General features: G+C 35.1%; 1 protein-coding gene across 3 annotated transcripts in view; it reads left to right on the plus strand.

The window, feature by feature from the left end:
- The window catches only part of LOC134233424 (uncharacterized), a 44295-nt gene that overhangs the window by 13351 nt on the left and 7367 nt on the right, over window positions 1–23577 (plus strand). Inside the window, exons 1-5 of one of the 3 annotated variants that reach the window (XM_062715389.1) lie at window positions 10442–10490; window positions 13238–13289; window positions 16340–16416; window positions 19618–21598; window positions 22069–22339. In XM_062715389.1, coding sequence (XP_062571373.1) covers window positions 16350–16416; window positions 19618–21598; window positions 22069–22339 — 2319 coding nt within the window. In that variant the 5' untranslated portion in view covers window positions 10442–10490; window positions 13238–13289; window positions 16340–16349. Of the gene's footprint in view, window positions 1–10441; window positions 10491–13237; window positions 13290–16087; window positions 16246–16339; window positions 16417–19617; window positions 21599–22068; window positions 22340–23577 lie in introns of those variants that run through there. The other 2 variants (XM_062715388.1, XM_062715390.1) reach the window with 2 other exon arrangements.

The raw sequence follows: 23577 nt of genomic DNA on the forward strand, positions 1-23577 counted from the left end.
TATGGATAAAAATTTATATCCCAAGTATGATTTTGAAAAAAAAAATTCAAATTTTTCCGTATTTTTTCCTTAAGTTGGACTTAGTTTTTTCATGATAATTTATGGTGAAGACCTATATTCCAGCAACTATAAGTTATAGGGATATGATAATTAGTCAGTGGATACATCATGGGTAACCACAAACGTCAGTACCAGAATTAGGTCATCTTGACCTACATTTTTCTGCATGAGTGACTTTGGTTAAATTTTTGGTGGAGGTCCATATCTCAGCATCTATAACTTATAATGGCATGATGATTTGTCATTGTACAGGTTATAAGTAACCAACAACATCAGTACCAGAATTAGGTCATTTTGACCTACATTTTTCTGCATGAATGACTTTGGTTAAATTGATAATGGAGGTTCATATTTCAGCAACTATAACTTATAGTGGCATGATAGTTAGTCAGTGGATACATCATGGGTAACCACAAACGCCTGTACCAGAATTAGGTCATCTTGACCTACATTTTTCCGCATGAGTGACTTTGCATAAATTTATGGTGGAGGTCCATATCTCAGCAACTATAACTTATAGTGGCATGATAATTTGTCAGTGGATACATCATGGGTAACCACAAACGCCTGTACCAGAATTAGGTCATCTTGACCTACATTTTTCCGCATGAGTGACTTTGCATAAATTTATGGTGGAGGTCCATATCTCAGCAACTATAACTTATAGTGGCATGATAATTTGTCAGTCTACACATCATGGGTAACCAACAATATCAGTACCATAATTAGGTAATCTTCACCTACATTTTCTGCATGAATGACTTGATACATATACAGTGGATTTGATTTCAAAATGCAAGTTCAAATTATTGCGACTCATAACACGTTGCAATATTCGCAATAATAAAAACATCACAATAATTTGTGAATTTACAGGGTATATGTATATATATATAAATGCCAATATAATCGCCAAGGGATTAGATATTAAGTCAGCTGTTCCATTTCTTTATTATTGTATTTTTGAGTTATTCCTTCTGAAATGTCAATAAATGCTTCAGTTTATCAGACAATCATTTCTTACTAACCACAGCGACAGCAGGCGAGACACAGGGTTGCGGGCAACCCTTACGTACTTTTTTAAATCGCTCTCAGAAAGACTAGATGCATTATGTACATAATTATCTACTAATCCCATGCTCATATTTGCATACAAATGAATAACAATGATGAAAATTAAAGTTTCCCCCACTCCATTGTACAGGTCCGTTTGTTTAGAGTTTCTCCGTGCTGTACTGCTAGTGGACATTTTCGGTTGGGTGAACATTTACGGATCTTCAGTATGGAGCGCATTATGCGCAAAAAAGATTTATGTCAAGTACAATGTATGGAAAGTAATTTAAACTGCTATGTTTACACCCTGAATGTGATATCGTCAATTTTTGATATGAACTACATAACATATATAGATGAAATTTACATACCATACATCTTGCCTTCTTAGAAATATAGTTGGGCTAATAAAATAAAATTGGTCAAGGAATTCCAGGCCTCTAAAAACTATTCCAGTTTGAGGGCACAACCAAGCATTTCGATGAACACCATTAAGAAAAATTAATTCAGGTAGGTAGCATCGTTTTTTTTTAAAGTGGGTTGGGGATAGAACAGTTAGAATAAAAATCAACTAGCTCGAAAAAATCTGACAAGTAAAATAGGTTCCAATATCTTTCAATGCTAAATTTTATTCACTACAATTTACTGCCAAACTCCAAATTTCACTTTCGAATTAGCCCGAGCTAATGCTGATAACCTACTTGCAAGATTTTTTATATTATTTTCAAGGGGTCAGAAATACTGTGGTTCATATGTAAAGAATATAATTATACCGTATTAATTAGTAGTATTCTGGTTTTGGCATTCGGTATGTTGTGCAGATTCATACATGATAGTCTGTGGAATACTTTTTGTTGTTTTGAACCATTAAGAAATGCAGAACCGAATGTTTCTAATAACCATTTTGATTGATCAAATTATATCATTTGTTTGTATTAGTTATTTCATTTTGGCACAACATGGTTACCACACTTCTTTATCCATAGTCGCTGACATCTGTAGAAGTTCACCCAACCGAAAATGTCCATTGAAAATACAATTGCACGTGATTATTCTTCGGTACAAAAAGCAACCAACTCTGAGGTGCTCTCAATAATGACAATCCCTAACTCACGTGTTTGTAGTAAAAACGTAGTAGACCATCATGCTTTTCGGTTCATTCACGAGATTGGACCATTGTTTGCTGTAAACACGCGAGACAACGTGATCATGAATATTTCAATAAGAGGCGGTTTTTTATCCGACACGGAAAGAAAATAATTTTTACCAAATAATATTTTATAACTTTTAAAAGTGATGGAGTGGAATTGTCTTATTTGCAGAAAGTATATAACTTATATAAGTTGATGAGACACCACATATATTTATTACTTTTAAAATAAAACACTAATACGGCATATATAGCTTTAAGTACTGGCGTGATTTGTTTTTGTGAGACAACGCGCAGCATTGTTCTGAGCCACTTGTAATCGGTGCATGGTTCGATCGGTTATGCCAAGCAGAAGGGCATTAATTGTGATAGTCAAGGTGGGATACGACTGTTGCATTCATTTATACTTTGCACACGCTTCCATATGTTAGAAGTCTTTGAAAGACGGGCGTGCAACAAAATATCTCGGATTTCAAAAGTTTAACATTTAAATGAAATTCAAATACGATCACATGACTGACTCAGCAAGATGGTAGAACACCTTTGACGTCCAAGGTTAGTGTGCGAGGTACGAGCCACCCGAGGAGCTGCGAGTGTGAATGTTTCGATCTTTGTAGCCATGTTGTATGAGACACCTCAGCATAATTGCTAGCGCTCTCGAGCGCTAGCAACTACGTTAGTCTAAATTCCTTGAATACGCATGCTCGGCCGCCATGGTGGTGCATTCTGGGAAAACTGTGAAAACTACTACAGATAGACCGTACGATAACAATTTCGCTGTATCATGTTGTAGCATGAAATACTGTTCATTTATTGTGTAGCTTACACTTTAAAGATAACTTCATATTTATAATATTTTAAATTCTGGTTTTTTTTTTTTTGCTGATGGGAAAGCCCGAGTCACTATCTGATTGTTCTAAACAATCAATGTCAAGGGAGTTTTTTTTTTAATCTAAGCACCACCAAATATAGATTCTAATTTCCGATTGGTCAGTTCAGCCAATATTACAAATTCCAGAAACAGAAGCAAGAATTTACACTAAAAATAACGAATAAATCCACTATTTGTGTTTAAAAAAATCTGATGTGTATGGCTTTTAACCTAACATATCTTGACAAAGATGACCCAAAGGACCAAGCTACTTCACATGCGTTCCAAACTCTCTGGACTCTTTACACAACATACACTAAATGAGTTATTTTCTATATTCCTTTCAACTCCCATGTATTTTCTTTGCTAAATTGCCAAGATTTAAATTCTCTTCTTTAAATCAGCTCAACATGCAATGTCTCAATCGCCATCTTATTCATATTATATAGAGTCCCCCCCCCCTCTGCAGTAAAGGTCATATGTGTTCCGTTGCACCAAAACTCCAATAGCCCCCCCCCCCCTTGTTTCTTTACCTATGTGTCTATAAAATACGCTTCACAAAATAATAATAACTTTATCACTCTCCAGCCTCGATAAAAATTAAAGAATTCGGCAAAATAAATCACTTGATCACGGATCTTCCTTTCTGTGTTTAAAAATTGCTACGGCGCTAGCTCACCTACCTTTTTAAAAGATAAACTTGTAAAAAGATACAACGACCAGTACGTGCACCTTGTACAGCATTTAGAAAAATTTACTGTACACAATATACATGCGTAAATATTTTCAATATAAATAAAACTCATACTGTTGATGCTGCATCTGTGACAGAACAAATTGTCGTTTAGTTCATATCGTCGTCATCGACAACATGTACCTACCTGCGCTAGCTGCAAATATTGTCGCCCACTGGAACATATTGTCGTCTGATTGCAACCCTAACCCGGCCTGACCCTAACCCAGTAGACCAATTTCCATTCTAATAAATACCGTGGTAATGTTTCATGTCTGTACATATGTTTTTCGGAGGGACAATCGTCTGCTTTAGATCGAGTCGCAAAGTAAGAAGTTGATCCTTACATCGCGGGTTCGAATCCCACCGTGAGACGTGGAGACCGGTCCTTAGGATGAGACCGTATATAAACCAAGGCCCCGTACGTGTCGCAGTAGGTGCTGGCTCTAAAAAGATCCCTCACTGCACATTGATCGTTATAGTGCCAAGTATATGACCAAATTTGCAGCTCTTCACCGGCAATTCGTGGCGTCTACATATGAGTGAAAAATTCTCGAGAGGGACATTAAACAACATACAATCAATCAATCTGATGGATAATCATTTTTTTCAAATTTTATGATTTTTAATAATATGCCGTTTTGAAACAAAATAAAAACGGAAATGGCAGTTTCGAAGTTCCTGTCTCTTTATTCTTCTAGTTTCAATGAGGCAATTTTTCAGAAATACCAAACCTATTGGATCAATCTATGGAGAAAAATTTTTAAAAGGCGTTGTAACGCCTTTCCAAAAGCTGTTATTACGCATTTCCAAAAGGCGTTTTAAGGCCTTTTCAAAAGGCGTATTACGCCTTTCCAAAAGTACGCCTACGCTAGAAGTGTTATAGGCGTAATGGTTATAACGTCTTTTTCTCATTATAACCACAGGTGCTTGAGGACAGGACCCCCCCCCCCCCAATATAGACCCCCGGGCCTGTAAGACTTTTTTCACATAAATTATATATGGATGACACATTTGAGATATAATCTATTCTATCAATTCAGAAAATTTGCTTAAATAAACATTTTATAAAAATTTCTACCCCAATCTCTATATATAAATTAACAAGGTTGATTTTTATATTTAGAACGTAGGGTAGATTTCACAGAACATTTGTTTTAGGTTATTTTTCGATTTGTTGGTATAGATCTTATCACAAATGTGTCAATGAAAGATTATTTATGAGAAAAAAGTCGAAAAAGCCCAGGGGTCTTTATCGAAAGAGGGGGAGGGGGGTATAACGCCTTTTTCTTATTACGCCTGTTTGTGTTATTATGGCGTTAAAACAACTTTTAAAATTTTTTCTCGAAAAATTAATCCTTAAAAAAGTTGACAAGCAAAAAAAAAAAAAACAGGTCATGTTGGGGGAAAAAGTGGGGGGGGGGCTATCGTACAGAATGAGAATTTCTAATTTAAAAAAATCACAAATAACAAAACATTAAATAACAACGAAAAATTCTGACATATGCTTGTAAGTTACACTTTATTTACATACAAAAAGTCGAGATTTAGTCTCCAAATATTGTTCTTCAATGTGCTACATGTACATATGTGTATACCATTTTAGCATTGGGGAATTTAAGGGGAGCACTTGTTTTCCAGACTTAACTACCGTGGTATTAACGATCATTGAAAGTCCAGTTTTGCCCCCCCCCCCGTTCCCCACGTCTTGCTGCAGCAGGAGCGTAGCAACGGGGGGGGGGCCTGCCCCCCTTTTTTCCCAACCTTACTTATACTATAGGAAATGTTAATTGAAAGCCTGCCCCCCCCCCCCCGCACTGTTAGACTTTTATAGTGATGTACCGAAAATGTATTAGAATTGGTATCGTCATGTACCCTAAATTCGTCCGTACCCTAAAATCGCCCCCAAACTTCTCGAGACCAGCACGTTTCGAACTCTGTATCGATGACGTCATTTTTAATTGAACATGACTAGTGAACATAATGATGCAACTGTTTCAGCAATTATATTTTAGAATTTGCAGTTTAAACTAGTATTAAACTTAAAGAAAATAAAAATACTTAAAATATCTTATTTTTCCTTAGGTCCATTTTTTATTGAAAGTGTACACGGCAGTTACGTTCCCCAAAATTACTTCCAGATCAAATATACCTTCATCTTATTATTTTATACCTGTCAGTGTATTGAATTACGAGCATGGGCTTTTAATTTAAGAATTTGATAAAAAGAAATCAACACTCGAAAATCATATTAAGGATCCTATACACTTCTTACCTAGGATATTGACGTTACCGTGTTTGGTTGACGTACTATGCGGCCATCGCGGGTATCCGTTATTATTTCAGGGAAAAAAGTCTAAGTCATCACTGCAAATATTAGAGTCTCCAAAAATCGGAAGATTTTAACAGTCACTTTAACTAACAGCTGTGAATGCTTCCAACAATAGAAATTCTGTTGGTACTATAAATTAAAACAATTTATACCGTGCTGCTGATTTTCCCTTCTCTTGTGTGTGTTTTGTTTTAATAAGTTTTATATAATCATGATAATTAAGATTTTTTCTATACAGGAATATGTTATTTAGACGGCAAATAAATAAAACCAAATATATTATATCAAAAATATTTACCATACATAAGTATTTATTATACCACCCCCTTTAAAAAAAAAAATCAATCTTTCGACACGACCAAGCATTGATGATCACGTTGTTTGAAAAGATCTACTTTTGACCTTACCAAGTCGCCAGTCCTCATCCCCCCCCCCCCCCCCCCCATCGCTTGCAAAAATAAGTCGGTAAGTAGTCAAGTAAGAAGAAAATATTTTATTTCTACAAACCAAAATTTTATTTTATTGAACAGTCGTTTTATTAAGAAGACCAAAGAAGGTGTACTTTTGTCAGAGTTTTTACCAGTTTGACAGGTGTTATATGCATTGAAGCATAACTAATCCAGCGGTCGTCTACTGGGGCCCGGGCGAACCTCAGGATATCATGATCATCAAGTAAAACAATGAGATCTTTTAAGCAAACTCTTTAATTTCTCATCTACTGCAGAGCTAGTAGATGAAAAGTTTTTTTCCTGTAACGTGAATATTTCACATATTATTATAATAATTAGGTGATCAATTCAAGTCTACGCATTAAATTATAGTTTTCCTATTGTTTTTTTTTTCAGAGTGTGCCAGACTTGCACTGTTCAAATTTTGATTTTCTATTGGTTTTTGCCAGTAAGGTCAATGAATTATGAAAAATCTAAAATAAAACATTGTATAATTCGCATATCAGGTAATTTGATGAGCATACATGACATCGTTGACAATGTTAATCTAAAAGCACGTTCGTGTTTTTTTTATTTCTTTAAAGAAAACGGGGTCGGTAATAGCGAAAGCAATTTAATGTTCTTAAATTGATAAAAATATTTTATTTTAAACTTTTGCATAGAAGAACTGATTTACAATTATAATTTTAATGATTTTCCAACCCTTATTTAATCACAAATCACGGGAAAACAAATAGACCAATCATCTGCGGCCGTTTTATATCTGAAGGACGAAAATAGGGTATGGGTGATATTTTTAAGTGTAAAAGTTTGATTTTGTAGAAGAGCTCTAAAAATCTTGTGAAAAGTTGTAAGAAAAAATAATTTTCAACATTTTATCAGCATTTCCATTCTATAACTAGCACTGAAGTTTGTCTATCAATTTGCACGCGATCGTCGTTACTATGACGTCAAATATCGTAAGGGGACGATTTATGGGTACACTAGGATACTAAAAGTAGTTAACACTGAGAAAAAGTTAACCTAAGAAGAAGTTGGAACGTGTTTTTTTTTTTCCGGGGAGCAGAAATTCCTTGTCGCCGAAAAAAACTTACAATGTAAATTAACTCCTTTCCCAAACATGGAAAACCAATTTCCGGAGGGAGGGGGGTGGAGAGAGAGAGAGGCTCACTTTGCTTCTTTTGTATGACTTTTCATACAAAACAGCTTAACAGGGGTGCGCGTTTTCGGGGGTTAGCCAAGGTAACTTTTAGTTGCTTCAGTATATACATTTCTAACTCTGTATGCAAATTTCGGGGGGGAGGGATCATGATCCGCGCATGGTATGAAATTTTCATACTTATGTGACGCAGTCATCAAAACTAAAAATAGACAGGGAATCCCCTTTAGATCAGCTTACCCAAATTGGTGCTTATGATTTAAGGAATAACCTGTAATCTTGGTTTCTGATATCTTTTTACGAAAATAGAGTATATGTAACTTCTCCTGCTTAACAATCGAATAAAACAACGCTCGATATGATGCGATTGATTGAATTTTGGTAATTTGATCAATGCGCATGCTTGAAAATGGCCATCCGTTACGATGAGAAGGTAGAGGAATAGACTTTTTGTACATTTTCTTTGACTTAAAACTTAATGGGTTTTTTTTCTATTTCTTCTATCTTTATTTCCTGAATGTTTTTTATAACTGCTTAATTTTAGAGGAAAGGCAATTTTATGATTCCACCTGACCATATCTTTTTTAATAACAACAGGCAACAGCTGAACAACATAAACTTGTCATCAGATTCGAAAGCTTTTGTTGGTGTTTACCTTGTAAAGAAACCAAAAAATCACTTTTTTTATTGTTGGGGGTCTTTTTAGAAGTTGTATATTTTTGTATTTAAAAAAAATCGCCATGTCTGGTAACAGAAAACATTGTTAATACTGCTGGAAAACGCTGACACATGCCAGATGTAGGGTTTCCCCAACTTTGCTTTTGTCTTTCTTGATATAGTTGATATAGAAAGGAAGGCCAAAAATATTTATGATGGTGTAAACTGGTCAGAGATGATGAATTGTTATGATGTAGCCTATATGTAAACTTGATGAAATAATTAACAATTTATCTTTTATTATCTCACATTGTAGTTAGAAGTTCAAAAAACAAACAAATTGTGTTAAAAAATATTTTTCCAGCTTGCTAGAGGTTTACGACAAAATACTTTTGACTTGGAGTCATGTATATAGGGAGAGTAGGGACGTTAATTGAGACTTGTTTGAGTAAAAAAAAAAATGAAACTGCAAAGATGAATTCATATTCATAATACCTTTCATCGTCAGAATACCCTGTGTATCATTATATCATGCACTGACCGCTATTAGTTTCATTTCATATTCATTCATGCTTGTCTGTCTAGGAAATTTAGTTCACTTGCAGGAACCAACTTTATTATGGTAGAAAGGTTTAACTTAACTTTCATTTGAAAAATCCCATTGTGTATAAATAATGGTATAAGAATACATTTGTTAAATTTGTAAACATTGTTAAGGAAAAGTTTTTGCTCATTAGGAACTGTGTAAAATACTACTACAGAAAAACAGAAGCACATTGATTTAAGAGATTGTATAATTCTGAAAAAATCAGATCATTTGATTGGCTTACATGTAGATATTAAATATACATCTAAAGAAACCCCTTTTTAGGATCATCTCCGGTGACTTTTCTTCATAAATATTCACTAAAATTTTCACCAACACAGAGATTGTTCTTAATTGACCATGTTGACATACAGGAAATTTAGAAATGGATTGAATCCTTATGTTTCAGCAAATCAAAGAACTAAAAACAATATCTAATACTTAGTTCATTTTCAAAAAAAGAAAAAAAGACTTGTTATTCTGCCCATAAGAAACCTGGGTTCCTGGCCACAATTTCCATTTATAAATCCATAGGAATTCGATCTGTAACTGAATTCACAAGATCCTGATTAATGGAAGATCTATTCATCTCAGCAAACATTTCATATGTTAATTTGAAAGGTCATCATCAGGAGATGACCCTGAATTGTTCCTCATTGTGTCGCAACCTTTGTGAGTGGATCACTTGATCAGATTTTTTTTATCAGATTGGAGGTTGTATAGATATCACCTATGAATATGATTTAAAAAAAGATAATGATTCTTATCATCAGCATGATCAGAAGGGACCAACATTGTAGCTGTCCTCATTAACAAAAAAAAAACCACCGATAGTCCTGAACTCTATGATTTGAAAGTTATTGAGGGAATAAAAAACAATTTGTTAGCATACTGTAAATATCAAATTTGTATTAAGAAGACTAAACTGAAACTTGCTGCTTTTATTCTGCTTGAACAAATTGGTACATTTAACATTTTGTTGACTTTTGTCACATGCAGGCTGTCATACATGTACAGTCAGTTATATGGAGACACAATCATGACAGTGGGTAATATGCGGTTTTTGTTTCTGTGTTTTTTTAAATATGTGGATATTTGATCCTGTGATGGCAAATAAGCATAATAATTAGGGTATTTATTTATTTTGTCTTTTTTGTTGGAAAAGTCTGCACAAGTAACATCATAACTTTTAGCAATATAGATGTTAATCATGATAGTGACAGTAAATGATTTCAGATAAGATAATGATAAACTACGGTATTATTTGAATGTCTAAATTCTAGATTAAGATATGGTCATGATAATTAAGGTAAAGTATCTTATCACATTGTGTAGATTATTTTTGTCAAATTGAATTAATTCACTTATAATAATTGAATGTTGTTTTATTTTCAGATTGAATTATCACCATGATAACTGGAATTTGCCTAAATTTAATTGGTGAGTGTTTTTTAATTATCTCAATTAAGTTGAAGGCTATAAGTGAGTTATTTCTGATAAACATGATTAAAGAGTATTCAGTATCTTTCTCTCTGTTTTGTATTGCCAGAAAACTTTAAACATTTTCTTCACTTATTCTCCACTATTTAATTCTAAATCTACTAAAACCATTTCATCAAAAGTTGCCACAAGGCATCTTTTGGTGATGTGGATTCAGGACTGTTCCAGGGTTCTCCACAAGGGGTTTTACCATGGAGGTGCGCCATGGTTAAATTTGTGAGCGCCATGGTTAAATTTGCTGCGCCATGGTTAAAATCCGCGCCCGCCATGGTTAAATTTTAGAATTTAAAACTTGCATTTTCAGAGATGACACCTGCAATATACTATCTGAGTAGTTAATTGTGTTTATACAACGTGGTGTGAAGCCCCCCAAGCGCACGGGGACAGGTAATAGTGTTAATTACCCACGGTCAATCAGCTACGAATGTGCCGTGAAGCGTGAGATTCATGAATTGAAGGTCGGTCGGCCAGATGTTTTAACAGTATGAGTAGTTATCTACTATATAAACTAATGTTAACGGGGCTCTGTATTTTTGTATTACACGTTATTTTGTTGAATTCTAACTGTGATCAGTTCACTACATAATAATTAAAAGATTTACAAGAATTCAAAGACATAGTAACGATGTCTCGTAGTAGACACGCATCCGAGCCAGGGCAGTCGAAACTAAATAGTTTTTTTAATGTCAGCAATCTTGATGATTTTAGCCCAAAAATACTCTGTAAAAAATTCATATTTCACTGTATTTAATCAATTTCCCATGCTATGTTTTTTAAGCTTTTAACTTTATTATCGTTTTCGATAAAATGTGCATAGGACCTAAGTGTCAATCGCCGTCTTATTTTTAGAGTTGCTTCCCGTTGTTATGAGACGTCGCGTGGCGCTATTTTTAGCACTGGGGCACGTGGAGAAGTAAACAAAACTTGGTGAAAAACGCATTATCTAGAAAAATAGAATGCTTAGAAAAAAAGGACACTTATCCAATTGTTCCTTTGTGTGTTTACTTAAAAAAATACTATCCATTTATCAGTTTTAGTCATATTTAAACAAAACATTTCATACAACAGGCTACAACAATTCTTACAATTGATATTGCCCTGGTTAATGTATCAACAATTTTTTTTAATTCCTTCGGAAGATTACTACAGTTTTGGGCAAATTCTGGTACATTTGTGAGGTAAAATACAGGATAAATCCTTTTCAATTTTAATTCTTATTTTTTTTTAACTTTAAACAGAGTTAGTTATTCCATTGTTTTGTGTTGCAATGGTAAAGTTTACAAATTGTAAAACCAGTCATTGATTAATGAAGATTAGGAAGTCTAACGCGCATTCGTGTTTTCGGTCACATTTTGTCTTCACGCAGCTTCCTCCATGGTTAAATTTTCAAGTGTGAAGAACCCTGTGTTCATATGAAAATGATTTAAAAAAAAAAAATGGTGAAAATCTCATGAATCTAGTGGGGTTATTTTATCTGAAGGAAAACCCCTTGGCCAGAAAAGTTGAAACAAACATGAAAGCTTGACATAGTGTTAACTTATTCAATTCTGTTAATATCATCAGACCCAAGAGGTAGGGTTAGACCACAAAAGGAGGTAAAATTTTAAGATTGGAATATATAGGTCTATAGGAAAAAAATGCTTTCAAAAATGTTCTCAGAGCAGCAGGGACATGAAAAAGAGATATAATTTTGCAAGTATATGCAGATAGTGCCAATCTAATTAAAATTAAATGTTAGATCTACTCATATACTCACTACACTAACATCTAACAACATCCCATAGAGGGTCACGTCAAAGGTCAAATTCTATCAACCAATCAAATCTTTGCCTGCAAAATCATCGCATATTGTTGAGGCAAATAAGTCTAAAGCTGTTCCAAATTTGACATCTGACGACTGACCCTTAATGGGATGTTGTTAGAAGTAAGTGTAGTGAGTATGCGAGCTGATCTAACATCTAATTTTAATTAGATTGAGATAGTGCAGACTCCTGATTACAAATATAGTCAAATAAATCCAGAAGAGTACAAAAAAATTTGTTAAATCAATAGAAATGGTAGAACAACACCAGAAGATCAAAGTTATACAGGTATTATGTAGGAAATACGCAGAAAAGTTTATATAGAAATCTTTTCATAAATACCAGAGCCGTGGTAAATGCAGATAAGTATTGATTTGTAGATATTACTAAAGCATGGGTCCCCAAGATGTATACATTTATAATACTCAAGTACTGAAGTTCAGTTATCCCATGAAAGGGTCACTGAAAGTCATAAAAGTGGGAAAATTTAAATCATGATTAAAAGCAGATCTAAGGTTGCTTGGGTGAGCATAGTGGCCCATAGGCCTCTTGTTATATAATTTAACACAATAATAAATGTACTTCTAAAATGGATCCTCTTCTGCATTGTTCAGTATAATGAGACTAATTAAAAGCCGCAGTAAAAAAAACTAGTTTTTAAGTACTTGCACTTTATAAGACCACTAAGCATGGTAAGTACCTTCTTTAACTAGTAATTTTTAGTAACATTTAAATTATGTAAAAGGAAGATTGAATAATATATTTTAATAAATGTATGGTCATGTCTCAAAATAAAAAGAGAAAAAATAACCATACACTTTTTTAAAACTATTTTTAGTGGAAGCATGTGACATACTCATGATACTTGACATGTTTTAACAGTAGGTAACTGTCAGGGATAGTTATGAAGCATACAGAGAAGCAGTCTGTATTCTATGTAAGTAAACTGCTTCCTACTCACCTAAAAAAAATGTTCATCACTGTTATGTAGTTTATTTCAATAAATACTTTTAATTAGAAGATTTATTGATCAGTACATGTTATCATGTAATAGTACAATATGTAGACCTTGACATATTAAAATAGATGTCTATAATAATAGATAGCTGGCATTAAATTTTCAGTTCTCTTTCCTATAAAACATATCTATACAGTAAAACTTGTTTAATAATAATAATAATAATAATAATGCTTTATTTATTATAATAAAGAAGGTAACCCGATTAGTACAAAGTACTATTCTTCCCCGGGGCCTTCTACAATTCAAACGATATACATAAAATTGTACATTCAAACATATATACACAGTACATGAACAATGATAAGCTCATTTTATATCTTCATAATCGGATGTAATGTACAAATTAAACTAATGGAAATATAGGACAATAAATAAGTCAATATACAAAGTTTAAAAGACGTAGTATTAACAATAACAAGGATATCTATAATAATGAAAATTACAGACGTTGGCTGATTATTACTTTTTCCAAATTCGTTCTAAAAACAGGCAAAGATGGTGATAATTTAACATGTAATGGTAGATTATTCCATAAATGTACACCTGAATATTGAAAAGAGTTTGTAAATAGGATTGTTCGATGCTTTGGTAATCGAAGATTATAATTCAATTCTGAACGCAATGAGTAGGAATCGGAACTGTGAAAAATAAAAAGATCCTGGATATATTCTGGGCTCATACCACAAAAAGTTTTATACAATAAAATACATTTATAAAACGTAACTAACTCAAAAACATTTAACCATCCTAGTTTTTCAAACAAAGGCTTAGATGGATGGTCAGGTGCTGCATCAAGAATAATTCTAGCAGCACGTTTTTGAAGTTTATGAATTCTCTCGATGTTAGATTTGGACGTATTACCCCAGACTGTAAGACAATAGTTTAGTACGAACACGGATATTGCGAATTTTACGAATATTGCGAAGTTTATGAATTCTCTCGATGTTAGATTTGGACGTATTACCCCAGACTGTAAGACAATAGTTTAGTACGAACACGGATATTGCGAATTCACGGATATAGCGAATTCATTCGGGATCCCCAGGTATATAAATTAAATGAATTTCTTATACGGTTATAACGAATAACGGTTAAAGCGAAGTAATTTCAAAGGTCCCAGCGACTTCGTTATAACCGAGTTTTACTGTAATTTATTGCTCAACTATATAAGTGGGTAGAGAGAGAGAGGCATCCCTTATTTATAACAGAAATATCTGTACATACATATAAAGATATTTAAAATCCATTTAGTAGCCTGAATTTGCCTGTCTGATATGCGCTATCTTTCTTACAATAGAGACTGGCGATACCAGTCTAGACCAAGCTTAAAAATTCTGTGTTTGCAGTTGTATAATTTTTAGAAAGGGTAGGTTAGAAGGTTTTTTTTAGCTTTGTTACTAAAAATAAATAAGCTACACACATCATAAGCCACTTGTGCATAAAAATCAAACTAAAATAGAAATTGAAACAGTTTCAATATCCTGAAACTGGCTGAAAGCTTGAAACTTTAAAAAAAATTATAATACATAATGGCTTAAAAAAATTGAGTTGGGCAAATTTTCAGTGGGGTGGTAGACAACTGCATACAAACAGATTTTTATTTTAAGCCCTATCCTTTTCCGAGTAGTTAGTTTCATGCTGCTAGACAGTCATATTGGGTGTCCCCTATAAATGTCACCAGTGCACAGCTGGCTTTTTCAGTCTATATTTGATACTATAAAGTTGCATGGCATTTATGGAAAGCAAAAAAAGAATTTTTTAATGTTTAAACTGGAAACTTTATTTTATGCAACATATGCATCCATCATCGACCATGCACTTATATAAAGCACATTGTGTTGTATATTGTAATCCCTAAAATAACCCTACCAAAAGACCTTTTATTTCTATTTTTAGCTCACCTCGATGAAGTCGAGATGAGCTTATGCTATACCGTAAGCATCGGTGTCCCAGTTAAGGTTTTAGGAGCAGGTCCATTCCCAAGTAACTATAAGCCCTACCCGGACCAAACTTGCATGATGCATTTAGGAATGGACACTACCAGACTTGCTTTGGATGCTAGATCTGACCTATAATTTCATTCCCAAGTAACTATAAGTCCTACCTGAACCAAACTTGCATGGATGATGCATCTAGGGATGGACACTACCAGACTTGCTTCGGATGCTGGATCTGACCTACATTTTCCAGATGAGTGACCAGGTTAAAGTTTTTGGAGCAGATCCATTCCCAAGGAACTATAAGCCTTACCCGGACCAAACTTGCATGGATGATGCATCTAGGGATGGACACTACCAGACTTGTTTCGGATGCTGGATTTGACCTACATTTTCCAGATGAGTGACCAATTGATTATCTATGTTTTTTGTTTGTTTGTTGTTGTTTTTTTTTGGCCTTTACTATGCATACTCTAATCCTTTACTGATTATTATGTCAGGTGCAGATTAAAAATGCTTCCTGAACAAGTTACTGTAGAATAAAATAAGGTACAATCATGCAAGTGGGCTTAAATGTCATCAGCTGCTAAATTTATCATGTTTATATCCTGGTTAGTTACATTTCCTTGTGATGTATTTAAAACAATGTCCACATGATATAGGCCTGTTAATTTTCATGTTTTCAGATTACATGTACATGCATCATACTGTTATCCATGTTATCCACTGCTAAATTAAAACAACAAATTACTTCACTAATTTTCAATTACTTCCCCAGAACTATGGTCACAATTACTATTTGTAGCTTGCTGTTTAGTTAGACAATTATGCAGGATTTAAACCTTCAGTCAGAGATTTGACACACCAATTAGGTGTCAAATACATGTAATCTCTTCTGTCAGTGGTTTGTTTAGACTAACCTAACTGAATGTTAAGTATGCAAGTTCAACATCTTCAAGATCTAATTGTGGACTGTTTTTGTTGAATTTTAAGGAACTTTAACATTAATTTTTTTTTTTTTTTTTTCAGATTTCAGGAAATGTTTAAAACAGTGAGGACCTACTTCCTGATCTTTCTTGGATTCTTTAAAATCAGTGCCTGGACAGGTAAGCTTGTTAGTTCATTTGTTGTTTTAGTTCAACATTCATACATAAAATATGAATTTTAACCTGAAATGCCCAACACTACAGATTAAAGCTATACATGTATGTTTTAATAGTACATGTATGCTTTAAGTGAAATTTAACAATTTCTTTACAAAGAAGTAGAGTGAACCAGTGACATATAAAATGCATATCATTTGCAACCAAATTGTGTTTTGAAGAAAAATTCTGTGTCCTTTTATAGAGTTCATAGCACTGGCTTCGTGGTTGTATATAATCTTAAAGTGGAATAATTGATTCATTTATGAATATTAATTTTGATTAAATTAGTCTCTTCCTTTTCGGCAACAGGCATTCCTGTAAATTAGCTTCAGTGGATACATACATATCATGTAGTGGTGTTCCAATCATCGATTATAATCGAAAATCAGTCAATTACTGACATTATCCAAGCAATCAATTGCATTTTTAGCTCACCTCAACGAAGTCGAGATGAGCTTATGCTATACCCCCGGCATTGGCGTTGGCGTCAGCGTCGGTGTCAGTGTTTGCATCAGTGTCCCAGGTTAAAGTTTAAGGAGCAAGTCCATTCCCAAGTAACTATTAGCCCTATCTGAACCAAACTTGCATGGATGATGCATCTAGGGATGTACACTACCAGACTTGCTTCGGATGCTGGATCTGACCTACATTTTCTAGATGAGTGACCAGGTTAAAGTTTTTGGAGCAAGTTAAAGTTTTTGGAGCAGGTCCATTTCCACGGAATTATAAGCCCTACCCAGACCAAACTTGCATGGATGATGCATCTATGAATGTACACTACCAGACTTGCTTCGGATGCTGGATCTGACCTACATTTTCCAGATGAGTGACCAGGTTAAAGTTTTTGGAGCAGGTCCATTCCCAAGGAATTATAAGCTTACCCAGACCAAACTTGCATGGATGATGCATCTATGAATGTACACTACCAGACTTGCTTCGGATGCTGGATCTGACCTACATTTTCCAGATGAGTGACCAGGTTAAAGTTTTTGGAGCAGGTCCATTCCCAACTAAATGAACCAAACTTGCATGGATGATGCATCTAGGGATGTACACTACCAGACTTGCTTCGGATGCTGGATCTGACCTACATTGTCTAGATGAGTGACCAGGTTAAAGTTTTTGGAGCAGGTCCATTCCTCAGGAACTATAAGCCCTATTTGGACCAAACTTGCATGGATGATGCATCTAGGGATGGACACTACCAGACTTGCTTCGGATGCTGGATCTGACCTACATTTTTCATTCCCAAGTAACTATGAACCCTACCAGAAGCAAACTTGCATGGATGATGTATCTAAAGATGTACACTACCAGACTAGTTTCAGATGCTATGGACACTACCAGACTTGCTTCCGATGCTGGATCTGACCTACATTTTTTATTCCCAAGTAACTGTAAGCCCTAGCTAAACCAAACTTGCATGGATGATGTATCTAGGGATGGACACTACCAGACTTGCTTCCGATGCTGGATCTGACCTACATTTTCATTCCCAAGTAACTATAAGCCCTACCTGAACCAAACTTGCTTGGATGATTTATCTAGGGATGGACACTACCAGACTTGCTTAGGATGCTGCATCTGACCTACATTTTCATTCCCAAGTAACTATAAGCCCTACCTGAAACAAACTTGCATGGATGATGTATCTAGGGATGGACACTACCAGACTTGCTTCCGATGCTGGATCTGACCTACATTTTTCATTCCCAAGTAACTGTAAGCCCTAGCTAAACCAAACTTGCATGGATGATGTATCTTAGGATGGACACTACCAGGCTTGCTTCGGATGCTGGATCTAACCTAAAGTAACTATATAAGCCCTAGCTAAACCAAACTTTCATGGATGATGCATCTTAGGATGGTCACTATCAGACTTGCTTGGGATGCTGGATCTGACCTATATTTTCCATACAAGAGACCAGGTTAAAGTTTTGGGAACAGATCAATCCGAATGAACTTGAAGTCTTTGATATCTGCAGTTTTAACAGTTATGAATATTTGTTTACAAAATACATGTTTTTCACACTAAACGCATAGAAATGTGTATATGCCATGTAGAGGGTTAAGCACAACTTGCAAGAATATTGTTGTTGGGATGAATACTTAATATTAAGAAAATATGATGTAGGATTTGCGTTACTTAAACTGATAACATTCGTTGAGGTGAGCTTCGTAATCTTTGATTACGTATGTTTAAAATTCTCATTAATTGGTTTATTATTTTATTTTACAGGCATAATAGTTTTTAACCCTAATTTTCCAACCACAGTATTGCTTTTGACTTATTTGTGTAACTTAAAGGTGCAGATAAATAAACTCTTGTATTTCTACCCGGAAAACAAATCATATTTTTGGGATTGGGCATACTTTTTGTTCTATAAAAGGAACAAAGGACCAGCTGAATCACCACAGAAAGTCCTCATTTACCCATTCTTATGATTTACTTGTTTAAATTGTTATACTTTATACATTCCGATTATAATCGATAATTAGTTAGTTAGAGTAACCCAATCATCGATTATAAAATTCTTACCGATTCCCATCACTAATATCATGTATATAAAATTTTTATGAATCTATTTAATTACTAATACAATCTTCAGTGAAATATTTATGTGCTGATTTAACAAATTTAACACACCCAGTAAAAGGTAAACTCACTCTTTAGATGAGGATTTAAGGAATTAATACTAGTCTACATGGTCTAGTAAAATATTTTAAATAATGATAAAAGTATTCGAATTTTAAATGCACCTAGAATTTCAGAAATCTGCTTACCGGTAATACTTTTTATGTGCCTTGATCGATAGGTTGGGGGTTGCATATTGCTTTTGTCTTGTCATTTTGTCAAGAAACTGAAGCCTTCGACATAACTTTTGAACAATGAAAGGATAGTAGAGACTTCATATTTGGTATGCATATTTCACCAATTAATTTCTTTCAAATGACTCTAAGGTCAAAGACTTTGTGACCATGACTGTAACCTAAATGTAAAAAATATCTTTTTTGAACTTTTTTTTCGCCAGACACAGAGTGTTTGACAAACACATCTTGTTATTGCATGTATCTACATGTACATGTATTTTGTAAATTGTTTTTAAACCATGACAGTCTTATGTTTACATTAATTTGATTATTTAAATTTTTGATTTCCAGTGGATGCATTGTTTCCTTCTTACCGTAAAGAGGAACCAGAGGACAGGGATGAAACTTCATCAGAAAACAAAGATATCTTGAATGTTCAAGAAAAGGAAACTGACAGATGCAATGTTAGAAATCAACTGATAGAAACAGATTCAGAAAAGCCTTTCAACATGTCAAGAACAGACCTGTCTGGAATGGCAGAATTTTACAACACAAGAGAAGAAGGCACTGATCCAGAGGTAGAACAAGGAATAAAAACAGTGGATGATGGGGAAAGCGTGTGTTTAGATAAAGATTTGGATGTATTTTATGTCGACTTATTAGATGATGAGGAAGATGAGACTGCTTTACATGTGGGTCAGGAAAAGGAATACGAGATATCCTTCTCTGTGGAGTTACCCAGCCAGACAGAGGACTCCTACAGACAGACAGGCAGACACAAACAGGACAACAGTTTTATCATTCTAACATCCTTGGAAGAAGAAAAGTTACTCAATCAAAAGGAGAGCACTATATCGTCAGGGTCTGTTACGGTCTCAAGTTATCAGCAGCACACCTATCGCAATCTGTTAAACAGGGTTGAGGAGGAGAGACAGAGAAAAGTGTTCTGTGAGTCCGACTTTAATCAGTTTGACAGCTACACTAGTTTATTTTCTTATGACAGTCTTGGCTATGCAGGTTTTCAATTGAAAGATGTTCAAGAAAATTTAAACATGAAAAGAGAATTTCATTTTTCGGAGAAAGTCAACTGCTGGGAGGAAGGTCCTTTACATGAAACGTCAGAACATAAATCAATTAATGTGAACTTAGTTGTTGAAGACATTACTGAAAGATTTAAATTTGTAGAGCCAAAAAGTAAACTCTCACCCAAAAAGTTGAATGGAAAAGTTAGTTTTGAAGATAAATTTCAACATGATGTCAAAAAAGAATTAGAACCATTTTTGTGTACTATGCTTTGTGCTTTTCTTCTGAATCTAAGTGTAATAGCTGCAGTCTTTACACAGTCTGAAGATAAAGATCTTGTATCTCAAGTTGAGAAGAAAAAAAGGAAGTTGAACACATCTAGAAGAGAGAAACGACAAAGGCAGAGACTTCTACGAGAAATCATCAACTGGCAGATAAGTCTTAGAAGAAATACAACTGTTATGTATGATTTCCAAACCCAGAATATTTACCCATCCAGAAATGGAAACATAAGACTACATGAAATTGCTAATGAAGGCTTGGAAGGTGGTCAAGCTGAGAATGGGATTGTACAAAGTCGACCTGCAGAAGCGATTCCAAGCATAGGCGAACAGCAGAATGGATTACCCAATGGCAACTCTGCAACATTTCCCAGGTACGTATCGGAAAGAAATCAAACTGGGAATATGGACGCCAGTAGGCACTTCTACTCCAATCCAGCAGTGGGGACAGAGAGACCTCAGGTTGACCCCCTCACCAGGTCCCTACCAGCTATTCACACAGTGGGGCCCCATATGGGGGGTTTGTCTGCCAATGAGGCCCTCCCAGGGATAGAAGAGAGTGAGGGCTCCAGACCACTAAGCACAGAGAACAATGCTGTACCTCCAACAGAGGAGAAAGAGTCGCAGAGAATAACAGCGACAGAGGAGGCAGTATCTACCCCCTCCCAGCCCTCAGTACCCCCTGAGGCAGACGGCCTATCAATGACGTCAACATCTACCCCCTCCCACCCTTCAGTTCCCCCTGAAGCAGACGGCCAATCAATGATGTCGACAGAGACCCTCAGTAGCTTCTTCAGCAGTGTCTCCCTGTCGTCTGTTGAGGAAGACGAGGCGTTCCGATACGAGTGGATCAGACTGAAGACGTTCTCCAGCTGGCCCCTGACGTCACTGTTCTCCACCGCCATGGCTCGTGGTGGGTGGGTGGCCCTGGGGGAGGGGGACAAGGCCAGGTGTTACAGCTGCCATGTTGTCCACCAGGGATGGAGGATCGGGGACAATCCGTTAGATTTCCACGATAGACACTGCAGGTGAGGTGTATTTCTACACTTATTTAATGTACAGTGTTTTCCCTTTATTTCAAAGTAAAGGATTAGAGATCAGTTGTAACAGACTAAGGCATGAGGTTGATGGCCAGTTGCTGGTTCTTAGGGAAAACACTGATGTATGGGTTATTTCTAAGATTTTTTTAAAGTCGTCTGTGCTTGTAAATTGCTTTTCAGTTTGCTTTAAAATATTATGTGTATTATGGATTTGCTATTAAAATGCTTGTAACATTATGTTTAATAATTTTAAAAAATAATCTTAATATATTAAGTAATTCACTGATAAAAGTATGTCTTTTCTTCTTAAATAATTGTCAGTTGCCTGCTCATCTCAAATTTTTATCAATAAGCTATTTTTTTTAAATATGACAGTGACAAATTAGACTATTTAATATCCACTGTATACTTATTTATTTCATACAGAGTAACAGAACCTATTGTTATATTTTTTTCAGATTTTTACAAAGTGTGTCAGATAATGTCCCCATTATTCGGGAGGAGCCTGCCCCTACCCTGAGGACAGTAGAGAGGGACCGTGAGAGACCCCCCGAGAGCTGTGAGGTAGCACCCCAGGGGAACATGACAGGACAGTTACCCCGGCCCGAGGAGGAGAGAAACGTTGTGATGAATATGATGTCTAAAGACGTCGGCGAACCTTTCCAGGAAGAGAGGGGGAACCTTGTAGCCGTGAGCAGTAACCCTGGCAACGTAACAACTAACCTAGAGGTCAGTTTGGCAGACATGTAATGTGTGTAGCCATATGTAAAAGACCTTAAACATGTTAAAATATATCATAAACTGAGACTTGTATAGCAATATTTACATTTCCAATAAATTTCCCCTAAAATAAAATGCAGTATATTTTCTCATGAACTACATTACGTATGTACCACGAATAAGCATGAATATCTCCATTGTTATGTCATAATACCGCACTTGAGATCAAAAAGTCAAAAATATTGTGCACTCTGTTTTGTTTTAAAAATGACAGTTGAACGGCATAAATTTATGGCAAGTCATCAGAAAAATAATGTAAATATAAGAAATGAATTCAATTTTTAGCTCTTCTGAGCCAAAGGCTCAAAGAGCTAATGCTATGGCCATTTGTGCGGTGTGCGTTAACTTTTTAGAATATGGGCCATAACTCAAGAACCCCTTGGCCAATCAGTGTCAAATTTGTCACAGGGTATCCTTGGCCCAAGGGCTACCCTTTGTACTAAAATAAGGGTTGGGACCCTTAAACAAGGGGAGATAATCAGGAAAACAAAACCAAAAGTACTGGTTGCTAAAAAATCTTCTCCAGAACCACCAGGCAGATTTTCACCAAACTTACATACAAGGATCAGGATATGTTGAAGATTAAAAATTGTTCAAGGCATGACCCTCGGGCAAAGGGCGTGGTCTCAAGGTCACTTCAAAGTTGACCTAAATTTACAAATAATAAAAACGTTTATATTTTGCTTACTATTAGGACTAGGATCATCAAATCTTGTAAGTTGATGCATCTCAGGACTTCACATCATGTTAACACAAAAGTAGGTCACGGTGACCTACTTTTTAAATTTTGTGGGCATTTGTTTTCAAATTGATTTGAAGGCATATTTCGGGCACTTTAAGGCCTATGATCATCAAACTTTGTCAGTTGATGCATCTTGGGTCCTTGAACAATGTCAGCTTAAAAGTAGGTCACTGTGACCTACTTTTTGAACTTTATGACTAATTCTTCTTAAAACATTTAATCCAATTATTTCAGACACTGAGAGGGTTAGAATCATCAAATCTTGTTAATTGATGCATCTTGGGACCTTAAAACATATTTATGAAAAAGTAGGTCACTGTGACCTACTTTTTGAATTTTGCAGGCATTTGTTTTCGAATTGTTCAAAAGGCTTATTTTGATTACCTTTAGACCTAGGATCATCAAACTTGGTCAGCAGATGCATCTTGTGACTTTGAAAAATGTC

The sequence above is a fragment of the Saccostrea cucullata genome, unplaced genomic scaffold (assembly GCF_032062105.1).
Source record: "Saccostrea cucullata isolate Sc308-1 unplaced genomic scaffold, CSIRO_AGI_Scuc_v1 ctg3930, whole genome shotgun sequence".
NCBI lineage: Eukaryota > Metazoa > Mollusca > Bivalvia > Ostreida > Ostreidae > Saccostrea > Saccostrea cuccullata.